At 45.2% G+C, this 12520-nt stretch overlaps 1 protein-coding gene across 1 annotated transcript in view; it reads left to right on the top strand.

Annotated features, from left to right (window-relative positions):
* The first annotated feature begins 294 nt into the window (after positions 1-294).
* Positions 295-12520, top strand: part of LOC128430603 (adhesion G protein-coupled receptor L3) — a 124339-nt gene continuing 112113 nt past the window's right edge. The window contains exon 1 of the mRNA XM_053416707.1: positions 295-503. Within this exon, the coding sequence (XP_053272682.1) occupies positions 313-503 (191 nt within the window). The 5' untranslated portion in view covers positions 295-312. The remainder of the gene's footprint in view (positions 504-12520) is intronic.

Raw genomic sequence — 12520 nt, 5'->3', positions numbered from 1 at the left:
TCCGCGCCGGGCAGCATCCTGTCCGCCCACACTCTCAGACCAGGGGTGGACAACCTCTTCTCACATGTCTCCGAGTCAGACCTTTTGATTGCAAGGGGGCCGCCCATCGGTTCTCCTGCTTCCCTGCAGGAATATATAGATTCTTTTTTATTGTTGTTATTTATTCAACACTGAGTGCAACTCCCGCATAAAGTTGTTTTCATAAGAGCTAGAATCCTTTATCCAGAGTAGAGAAGAGATTATGTAAAATAAGAAATACTAAAGTTGTGTTTTTCTTTTTGCTGTGCAGCCTTTAGTCGAGCGCCCGTCCCCATGGCCGTGGTGAGGAGGGAGCTGTCGTGCGAGAGCTACCCCATCGAGCTGCGCTGCCCGGGCACCGACGTCATCATGATCGAGAGCGCCAACTACGGGCGCACCGACGATAAGATCTGCGACGCGGACCCGGCGCAGATGGAGAACACGAGGTGTTACCTGCCTGATGCGTACAAGATCATGTCCCAAAGGTAAGAAGGCATTTATCCCTGTAACACATAGTATGTAGCAGACGTATTACTTAATGGAATTATTTAAAACACCTCTTTCTTTAGTAGTTATGGTAAAGATATATCATCGATAGTAACACAAAAAATAGTTGTTTGGAACGTGAATATTTGGATGTTTTGCACACACACACACAAAATCACACAAACTCACACTCGCAAGTAAAATGTTAAATACTGTTGAGTCATTGACTGAAGGAGCTGTTTGTTGAAGAAACATCATCAGTCCTCAGGTAATGAGATGCTGTTATTCACACCTCAGCTTCTGCTTGACACCAGTTTCTCTTCCTGCAGTAACAATCAATTCATGTTTATATGGATCAGACAGCAAAGTTATGAAATGAACCAGATCTACACAACACGCATGTACCCAGCAATTTCTGTTGACATTAATCCAAAGGTCATACTTGGGAAAATATATAAATGAATGTGGAGTATTGTGAGTTTAGTCCCATTGTGTACACACATATATCCGTTTGAATCACAATATGACATCCTACTGAGTATTCACAGTACGTAGGAGCGTGTATATGTTGACATAAGTGTTAATCACACTGTGCTCTGTTACATGTGTACACAGATGAAAGGTTCTGTCAGCAGCTCATGTCAACGTCATTATAGAAATGAGAAGATCAGGACATTGCTGCCCATGAATATATATTTTCTATATTGTTTTAAATGTAGAACTTGCGAACTTGCTAGAAGAGCGTCTTTTCTTTATAATATTATAAATACACACGCCTCTCTCTGAGTAAACAATATGGTGTATATATAGTTTAATTAAGTCAAGAATCCCAAAGAGCATGAACCTCATTATACCTGCTTGTCTATGCCAGCCGCATATTTCTTCACCTGGCACAAATCAATGTGGATTTGAAAACACTATGAATCCATCGTCAGGTGTTTGTCAAATCACAAATGTGCTTGATGACATGGAGCCTGATCTGAAACCAACACACAGAAGTGACCAGCAGCTTTAGAGCCACCAGGGGGCAGGTCGGAGAGGGTCGAGTGTTTTAACTTTCACAAAAGTCTCTGTGTTTTCTCCACTTGGGAGAAGATGCCTCGATTCTCTAGAGTCTGAGTCATTTGGTGGATTTATTCCCTGGAGCTGCTGGACGGTTTATGCCAGAGAGACTGACCGACTTGACCCATGGATGGTACCCTGAGTGCCCTGTACGTAGTGTAAATGGAACGCTGATGTTCCTGAAGCGACACGGACACTCCTCTTTCTGTATCCTCTCCTGAGTTGTTGGTTGTTGAAGATCCACAACAGCCACGACAAAAACGAGGTGTGAACGGAACCGTGGCTCGAAGACGAAGGTCCGAACCCTGGATGTGAACCATAGTACTTAGCCCTAATGTGGAGGAGCTTCAGGACTTTAACCAAGTCGTCTGGTTACAAGAGAGTGTGAGAGCTCAGGGCGAGTGCAGAGTGAATATATGCACAGTCAAACTTGCACAGTCTTGTGTTGACTTATTGCAGCACTTAGAGCAGAAATGAAGACTCCTCTCGTTGGATATCGTTCTCCGAGTAGTTTCTCTGCCTTTGAGGTCAAAACACCCTTGAGCACTCAGAAGGAGCGGAGTTTATCTAAATTGCTGCTCTGCGTTTACATTTCTCCGTCTCTCTTTAGTGCCTCAGCTTAACGTATGTCCATCTCTTTCTCTCTCCAAAGCTTCAGCTCCAACCTCGTGGAGTCTGAGAATCCTGATGGAGCCCCGGGGCCGTGTCTAACAATTGCTCTCGGCTTTTTTAGTTCGGTGCCACGGAGTTCGGATAATCAGCCGCGTGAAAGGCAGCTGACGGTTAAAAAGAGCTAGTTTGAAACATGTTGTCAGATAATTGTTGCACCCTGTAGCTCCGTTGTTCTGCAGCCGCCCACTCACAGTAAAAAATCCCCGCAGGAATGAATCAATGGGCCTGCTCCTGTCAAGAACACAAAACTAACATAGCGTTCGAGGGAAAAGCACTTTTTTTTATTTCTTACCATCTCGATGCTAACGAGCTTCACACTGACGCGAAAAAAGGTAACACAACCCGATTCCCGCCTTTTGTCTTGGGAGAGGAATAACTAAGTGGATGGAAGGTGTGGGTGGAATTGAAATCGTTTTTTTAAAGGGAGGGTGCCAAAGCGGAGATGGCAGCGTGAGGATTCAATGATATTTGCCACAACGCCACATTAGCATGCGATGGTTAGAATGGGGAAAAACAAAACGAAAAAAAAATTTGAATTGAAAGCCACCCCCGACTATTCCATTGTTGGGCTGTCAGAGCCGTTAGAGCTAGGTACCTGCGGCTAAGCTCACGGGGGTTAAAAAGAAAATGACAACACAAACGGCAACAAGCAATTTGAACAGCCTCCATCACTTAAAACAGTGATGGAGGCAGAGGTCACAGCCGGGGCACCGAGAGCCGACTCCATGTATGAAGTGTAATGAAAAAACAACAACACATACATGAGGTTATTTTAGTCTTGTTCTCAGATTTGTACCACATATTTTCCGGTTAGTCAATATCAGCAGTCAATAATATTTCAGATGGATTTTCCCCTCTTATCCCAATCTCTATCTATACACCATGCATTATGTCTACACAAACACACACACACACACGCACAAACACATACACAAACACACTATAACTTAATTTCTAGAAAGAACCCAAACAATGTAATGAATCTGATTAAAGCATATACAGTGCATCCAGGGAATATTCAGAACCCACTTAGACTTTATGTTGCAATGTAATGCTGAAATAGGTTAAATTAACTTTTTACTCTCAAACTACACGCACATACCTTAGAATGGCGAAGAAAAACTGAATATTAGAAATGTTTCCAATAATAAAAACTGTAAAAAAATGATATGAACACAATTCTTACTATTGCAGTTGTTAGACACTTTAGAATTGAGGCCAAACAGTTCAAACCTGTCACTGTTGAAATCCTTCACTGATCACCTCTGTTACCAAGATGCTTGTCCAGCTCTGGAATGACTCTGTTGTTCCAAATTCCTCCCATTTATGTGTTGAATAGTTCTGCTTTCAATGCAGCAGAATATTTTATAGTTGTTGTTGCCTTTCCAGATCTGTGCCTGGAGACACTGAATTCCCCTAATGGTGTTTTTTCCATGAGTCGTTTGATTTCCTGTTATTGGCGATGGAAAACAAAACCAACACAGAAAATGGACACGCTTCATTTATGTTGTTGTTGTTTGTGGTGGCGAATTGGCATAAATACTTGTTTGTGTGTAGAAATGGCTGATTCAATTAATCAATATTCAATTGGGACACATTCGTTGGCTCAAATGTCGGAGACTAATCTAATTTCAGTCTTAATTTGTACAAAAAGTCACCTGGTTAAAGTGTCATAATCTAAATATCACCTTAATTGGGTTAAACTCTAATTAGCATGATTGTGAGTGCGGTGACAGCATTTTCCTCTCGAGCCGTTTTTCTCCGCCCCCCCTCTAACCGGTGTCTAACACCTGCCTCTCCCTCGGGCACCGGTTAAGTCGCGGTGACTGGCAAGCGAGGTAGTTAGCATTCAAGTCTCGTCTGAAGAGGAGCCAAGCGGCCGCCGGCTCCATCTCCGTGCCAGGCGCGCATCCGTCTCCGGCAAACGCCCAGTCATGTCACCGATTCTCTCGGGCTGTCAATACACATTCTGGGAGTTCACCCCCCCCCCCCCCTCCCGGTCCCCCAGGCCAGCGAGAGTGCCCCATTGATATTCAGCTGTCAAAAGTTTGTGTATGTGAACCGGGGCCTCCACTGCAAGGTGTTTCAAGTGAGAGCTCACAGTGCAACCGGCGCCTCGGTGATATTGCGAGGACTGCCTCTCTTAAAAAAACGAAGGTTGTCTCACATCCGACTGTGACAGGCCCAAATGAATGGGTGTCTTTCAGCCGCCGCCCCCCCCCCCCCCCCCCCCCTCTTCACCGTGAGCGTCCCCGGGCCTCCAGATAAACCCGTCGCCCATAGGTGGAGCCGCGTTGCCAGCTCGATGGAGGCTAATGAAGCTGTTATTGAAACCTGCTACCAAACATCCATTTAGCACAATTGGAGAACATTTGCATATTACACACAAACTAACACACACATACACACACACACTCCAGGCTGCTCTCTGTGATTTCTATAATCACTGCTCTTCCCTTGTGGGATATTTCTGGAGCTTATTGTTTGGGAGCTGAGGCGTCTGTTGTATCTTCTTCTCTCCGTCACCCGCGTCCAGATCCACTTCCACTTCCACCCCCGATCTTTGAATTCGCCGGGGAGTCCGGAGACACTCGTGTGTTATCAAACAACGCTGAACCTTTTTCTCTCATCACAGCCCCACAGTGTCCCCCCCCCCCCCCCCCCCCCCCCCCCCAAGGCGGCGTGGCCTTCACGGACAGTAATTACAGGCTATATCAAAGCTATATATCACCTGGTATCACGGGAGACCTCGGCAGGCACCTGAAGGGACGGCAGATAGCTTTGTGGCCGGCTGGTGCATGACCCCTGAAGGAGAGAAGCAGGTCACGAAGGAGCAGAGCCCGACATTCCCCCGAGCAGCCGCATCCAAACACACAAACACAAAAACACATTCCTCTCTTCCGTCTTTTTAAAACCCTCCTTTTTGTGTCTTTCATTGAATCATTTTTTCAAATTTATTGTTTTGGTGTCTGCGGCTTCCTCCGCGCCGCCCTGTCATCAAACTTCAAGCAACAAAGACGAAACATGTTTTCATCGTCTGGCGGTTTGTGTGTTTATGCACACGACACAAATGAAGGTTAATAGACACAACAGCTTGATGAGTCCTCCGAGGACGATAAAAAAACCAACCGGATGCAACCTGTGGTTTTTGGACCTAATGGCCCTGTGACAGTTGACATTTGACAGCCTTTCCTGTTAATGACATTAATGTGGAAAACAAATGCCTCCGGGCCCATTATTTACTCCCGGCGCACTTTGAGCCGGCTGCACAAGACAAACGACTCCGCTGCCGTCAGTCGAGACCGTGTGCTGACAGGGAGACGGGAGTGATTGAGGGATAAGGGAGGAGGAGCAGATGGGAGGATCCCTTTGTCCTTCGCAGATGATCTTTCCCATACGTTTGCCGTTCTCATTATCCTTGGCTTTTGACCTTATTTCAGACTTGAAGGATTTGATGAGATATTTGTTTGAGCAGTGGGGGGGGGGGGGGGGCGGCAGGATTAGCCGTAGAATCTCTTTCGGCTCTGCGCCCATCTTCATTTAAATCCCCTCATTTCGAGCCGGATATTAGGGGTGTGGGTTCTTTGGGTGGAAAAGGAGAAATCTGAGGTATGCTCTTTGCCTCGTCGCCAAATATTCAAGGATGTGGGAAGTAGTTTCTCAAGTGAGTTATGAAAGTCACTAATGTTCCCGTTAACTTCTTGTTGTAAGCCCTGTCCTCACTTCCCCTTTTAGAGATGTGCAGCGTAAAGACATTAATCTATTTATTAATGTATTTATTTCTGCATAATTTAAATGGGATGATGCATCAAATAAAACATCATTAAAAGAAACGCAGCACTGATCTGTGCAGGAGCCAGATTTTCCGTGTTTTAATGACTAATTATTCCCGAGTATGCCTCCGTTAAAAAGTAAACTGGCTGTTTGAATGCTCATAAACGTGTTGACTGTAGACAAGCTCTCTCAAGTTGCACCCTGGGAAATGTAGGAACCAGTGTTTATTGAAGCCTGAGCCAAATAAAGTGAGGATATATCGGCATTATCTGATATAAGTGAGTCTCCTCCCATGGAAGTATAATGCTAGAGTCGGTAATAAAAAGAATGCAGTCTTTAATTTAAGCAAATAGGCTTTGACATTCAGAGAGATGTGATCAAGCTGAGCAGATGTGAGTGTAACACGGCCATTGTTCATGCATGACCCCCAGAGCCTAGAGCAGCAAGTGGCCTCCTTTGTTTAAAAAGGTACAATTTACATAAACCCATTGAGATGTCAGATGAAAACGATACACGACTTCCATGTCCAAAGTGCAAATATCACACAGGTGCTGTGTTCTATCAAAGGTTTGCTTTCCGCAGATTGTGATAAAAGAGGCGGCGCGACACTTTAATTCCACTGTTGCAGCATTTAGCCATTTGAGTCCTACTGGGCCACTCGTACTGGAAACACAAGATATATTCCAGCACTTAACAGCACATAGGGTATTACATTATATCAAGTGCACATTTTGCATCAATCACTCAGCAGAGTTTCCATGAGGTCCTGACTGCGAGCCTCCCTCCTCTTTTTTTGCAAGAGTCATTGGTTTGTCTAGTTTCCTCCCGGCTCCAGGCTGTTTTTCTGTGATACAATTTTGCGTTGAGCACCTGACAATTACCGAACAAAGACCGAGAGCGATGAGCGCAGCTGGGTGGGGGGGGGGAGACAACTGCCTGTTGTTTGACTATGAGCAGATAGAGGAGGGTGGGCGGTTCCGCAGCCGGCATTAATATGCAAAATGATATTAATAAAAGGAGATAAAGACACCCCCATCTTTTGCTCTGAAACAAACAAGCAGAAAAACAAACACATTTCTAACCTCTTTGGATTACTGCGGGAATTTAAACCGTCTTCCCATCTGTCCATACCCCGCCCCCCCCCCCCCCCTGCCCTTTATGTAACCCGCTTTCCGCAAATACTGTTTTAAATCAAAAAAAGGTTTAGTTTTTGACTTTCATTATCTTCTCTCGTTTCTGTTTTTTCCCATCCCTGCTCCCGTCCTCTTCGGTAAGAACCTGCCGCTTTTAATTTCAACCCAATTAGTGGCCAGGATTTTCAAGCTGGCTCAGCCCGGTTCTCCTGACACGGCCGTACACACTGTGATTAGACGGAGGACGAGTCCCGGGGTGGCCAAATGAGAAATGCATAAGGACGTGTCCGCGGCATGAGGAGGATTGGCATCTCTCAGGAGAAACTAAAAGTAAAAAGGAGGGGATTGACTCTGCCCATGCCACTGGTTTGAATCGACCGTAACAGGCTCCATTTCTGGATTCCCAGCCGAATGCCCCATAGACTTTATTACGGCCCCTACAAGTTTATCGCTTTGCCAAAGAATCCAGAACTTTGTCCGTTTCTCACAAAATGTTGTTTTATTCTTGGCCTCCTTGGCGTTACCCAGAGGAAGCCCGGAGCTGGCTGCAGGCTCTTCTGGTGTCAGATTAATAGCCGTCACAGTGGTGGCTGACTAAACATTGGGTTTTATAACGTGTAAAATAAAAAAAAAAGAAATGGAAGTGGGAGGCCTCAGTCCATTTGTCAGCCATGGGAGTGAGTTTCACTTGGATGAGTCCAAACAGTAAAGAAAGGGCTAATTCAGAAGGGAGCAGGTGGTTAGTCAGAGTGCAGGGAGCAGAGTTCTCCCTTCTCTCTCTGATATGTTCCCTGCTCCGCTCCACCAGCTTTCATCCATGTTCTTCTTCTGCGTCTTCCTTTTTTAATAGGCAGGTGCCAACATACACATTTGATGTCTCCTGCTCCGCCTCTTCCTTCTGCCCTTAAGTCCTGGATCCATCCCCCCCCCCCCCCTCCAACATGGAGAGTACATGCAACTTCTACCGACCTTTAAAGACTTTGCCTGCTATTCATCATCTTAGCTGCCAAGATAAAAAACAACATCCCTTCACTCCTTTGCTGATTCATGGTTCGGTTTTTTGGAACGAGATCCAAAAGTTCTTTCATCGGTGCAGTCGACCCCTCGCCGTAGAAAGAAAAACGACTCTGATCTTCAGATGAATATCTGCGATTGTCAAGTTGTGGCGCTTTAATTGAGGGTCTGAGTGGAAGGAGTGATCCTGAGGAATGTCTGCTTGAGGGACGGTTAACAGAAGTGGACGTAATTTATGCCAAATATTTATTTTTAGCAATGCTTTTAACTATCTGTGTTTTGGTCCACTGGGCAGCCTGCATGTCAGAAGCTGTGGTTTAATTCAAGTCCTGATCAAGAGGTTGAGGTTATTAAAATTTGGTGAACCTATCTGGATAGAAATTGCAGATTTTATATCGATATACAACCGGACTGTGAGACTCCAATTTGAATGCAACAAGGTTCACCAAATTAAAAAAATGTAATTTGAAACAATTAAAGTTAACATCCAAACCGATATTCATGTCCATTCTTTGGCATTTTTCACACCTATAAGGTTTAGGACATGGCGATTTCCTGGGTTCTTGGACAACGTAAAAACAGTCTGGAGTCAATGTCTATCATTTATTTTTCATAACTCACTTTTCTCTACAATACTAAATCATCTCAAATACAGTTTGTTCCCATCAGACTTCCTCCTCTAACCTTATTCAACAACCCCCCCCCCCCCCCCCCCTCCCAGTTGCCATGGGCAACAGCTGCGTGAGTCGTGACCTTCCGTTCAACTTGTCTGGCAAAGACTAGTGTTGAATTTAATTTTAATAATTTGCGAAATGCCTTTTTAAATGGCAGTATAAAATGACGCGGCGGTGATATGTTTGCGATGGCTTTGATTAAATGGGACGAGGGTGAGCAGGCAGGTCATCTCCTAAAGAAAAGATTTTGTCTGCGTGTCGTGTAAACAGGATTATAATAGAGAATTGTTAGTTTATGCGATGCCACATAAACAGCCTAAACAAACTGCTGTCTCCGTTTTGGCAGGGGCAGCCTCGTCGCTGCGAGTAAGCACATCTAATGGAATCCAGCCCCATTAATCACTTAAGTGAAACAAAGGCAAACATCAAAATACCGTGAGACATAATTCATTTCATTTTTTTTCACTGCGCGGTCGGCGTGCAAACCGAGGGGCCACCGTGTCGCCAAATAAAACTTTCAGTGACTCCACAGACACCGGGATACCTCGCCAGCCTTTGGCACAGAGCATCTGAATCTCCCAGACAACAAAATGATTACCCCACCTCACTCTTGCTCTCTGCCTGGGGGGGACGGGGGACCGGGGGGGGGCGTCTTTGTCTATACCTGCTGTGTTTTGCAGAGCAGTTTATAATGTAAACGGCTTCAGTAACTCAGCCAATGAAAGGAAGGCCTCCTAGATATTTATCTTAGATGCGGGACTATGTGGGACTTATGCTATATGTGTCATGTCATGCTTTAATAATTCACAGCATCTAAAATAAGTGTGATAAATTATGTTTTACCAGCCACATTATCCTTTTACTGGGTTATTTAATACGTACAATGCTTTTTTTGTTGTACTTTTTAAAGACTCAAACTTCTCTTTTCCTCTATACCAGGCCACAGCTTTCTAGGTTTTCCCCTCTGTTGTACAACTCCCGGAATTTGTCACGGATATTTCAAACATGATATTGTGTCGACGCGATGCTCGTCATCGAACATCACTTGAAAATGACTCATCTTTAAGAGTTCGGGGGTTGGGAGGAGGTTCTGACGTCCCACCGAAACGAGCGATGACTCCAACTCGGCTGAGAAAGCGTTGAGTTGTTACACGGCCCTCTCCACCTCCCTTAATCCTGCTCTCCTCCCCTCTCTCTGTCTCTTCTCCCTCTCCTCTCAATTACTGTTTGACTCAGAATCCGTCCTCTACCCCTTAGCCCTCCTCTCCACTTTCCTCTATTTCACTTTCACGTCTCTCTCTCTCTTTGGGTCTCTCCGTCACGTCACCCTGCTTTCTAATTGGCTTACGCTCGGCATGAACCGAGTGGCCGCTGTTCAAATTCTCCGGGTGCTGTACATGCGAGGGCAGCCAAAGTGGGATCTACATTCATGCCACATGCCCCCCCCCCCCCCCCTTCCAGAATCAAGGCAGCGACACAAGCAGCGGTTTCACCTCGTTTCCTTTGTGACTCTCTGATGGCTGCCCACGGTTAGCACCTCACAAAGGACCGGTCTTATAACCCTGGTCTCGTTCAGCCACAGTCTCCTCATTTCCCTTTTGGCGAGAGGAGACATTGAGAAGTGTGTTGAAGATTTCTCAGATACAAGTGTTTCAGAAATGGCCTTCTTCTTGTCACAGGGATGTTTGTCTCGAATTCACCCACGTGGCTAATTTGAAAAAAAGGATGAAACCGAAATGTTTAGATCTTTAAACTGAAAACGCTGATGACACAATCGGTGCACCATTGCATAGCTGCATAATTCGCTTTGATCAAACCCATTGAGCTGAATATTTGATAGAGCCTGTACCACTTGAGCTCTGTACAGATCCAGTAAGAGACTCTGCAGCTGACCTGGTTCTGGAGGGATTCTGTTGCTCTAAGTTGTGCATGTCGTTCAGTGCTTTAAGATTTTAGATTCCTCGACGATAAATAGTGCCTGAGCGGCTAATTGGCAGTTTGACAATAATGCCATCCTCCTTAAATGGGTTCTAGAGACTTTTTTGGCCTTTCTGTCATACATGTTACCTTTGCAAAGGCTTTAGAGGTCTTGGGGTCCTGCTCTGAATACCACTGTGTATGCAGGGTCTTCTGAATTTGAATATTTAGGGTAAAAGCAAAGAAAAGTGATATCACTAGCTGTGTGCGGTGCCTCATTCCTCGCCTTGAGCATTACCTACCCTGCCCCATTCGTCCTAGCAAAAGCTCCATAAAAAATAAAATAAACAATCTCTATTAAAGACCGACAACCTTTTAGACTCAACTGAGTGTGGTTAAAAATGCTGGGCCTGGAAACACCATTCAATAGCATGCGTTCAGAGCGCTCATCACTCTCTGGGCCTCGTGATTCAGAGAGATGATTTGTGGCAGTTAACCTCTCCGATGAAAGATCCGTCTTTCATCGATCCCCGGGGCTGATTGTGCGTCCACCTCGGCCGACCAGTCGCTCGTATCCAGAGGCACACGCCGGCTCCCCTTCCAGGGCTCTGTCTGCCTGGAGTGGCCTCTCCCGCTGGCCCCCACACTCGCTTTGTGAAGGCTAATTATACCGGGCTATTTTCTGACCAGGGAGCATGTCAATATTACACAGTGGGAGAGCTCTCACTCGCGCCGCGTCTTATTCATGAGCCTTAATTCCATCAATGGCCTCCCCAGCCACTGGACCGCGGTTGTGCCGTAGTCGGGTGCAGATCTTTAAGGGAAAGTGCTTTTGGAAGCGGCGGAGTAACGCGGCACCATAACGATGCACAAACTCGTGTTGCCGCCCACTCACCATTTACAAAAGCACTTTTTTATAATGCACGACAATGGCTTTTGCAGGTGCCGACACGGATCCAATTTTGTCATGTATATGCTCGTTGGAGTGGGGGTGACAGAGAGTGGGAGCTGAATGACTGTGGCGGGGGGGATGGTGATGTGCTTGTTAGGGAATTGAACGGGATGCTTGGCTTGTCTGTGAAGTACTGTAGCAATTCTGGATTGATCTGTATTTGAAGTTTTTAAGAAAAGCAATTGGTGAAAATTCATTAATTTATCAATTCCAAAGTTTAAGTTTGTCTACTCACTTATAATAGGTTATTTACATGGTAATAAGGGCAAATGTAGCCTTAACAAACGGATTATACATATTTACATTTATATTTCTTTCAACTTCTTTTATTTCATGTAATTATTAAGCCTCTTTATGCTGTAATTACTTTAACCAAGGAGGTTTTGGATGGATTAACCTCACAACTTGTCGGCTGGATGCGGTTTGGCACAGGGAAACATTTAGTCGCGGATCATGGACCATTTGCGGTTTCTCTGTGAATCATTTGTGAATAATGACATATTTAGAGGGTAGGGAATCGATGAACGTGTACGTTTTGATGGAGATCAACAATCTAGTGGATTTAAATGTGGTTTCATAAGAGAACTGTTGAGCCCTGGCAGAGGTTTGTTGAAATCATATTTATTTTATGCAGTCTGAGGCTAATCAGTCCAAACGTGAGGAGGCCAAGGTCCTTAGGAGCCAAACAAGAGCCAGAGAAAAACTCAGGCTGTGGACTAGGCATACTGCTGATGATGCAAATACCTTCTCTAGTGGTTCAACTTCACTTTGGCAGAGTCCAGAGGAGTCATAAATTTGGCTTGAATTTGTCTGCATTA

The sequence above is a fragment of the Pleuronectes platessa genome, chromosome 23 (genome assembly GCF_947347685.1).
Source record: "Pleuronectes platessa chromosome 23, fPlePla1.1, whole genome shotgun sequence".
Classification (NCBI taxonomy): Eukaryota; Metazoa; Chordata; class Actinopteri; order Pleuronectiformes; family Pleuronectidae; genus Pleuronectes; species Pleuronectes platessa.
The sequence above is the reverse complement of the archived record's forward strand: the minus strand, read 5'-3'. Positions and strand labels throughout refer to the sequence as shown.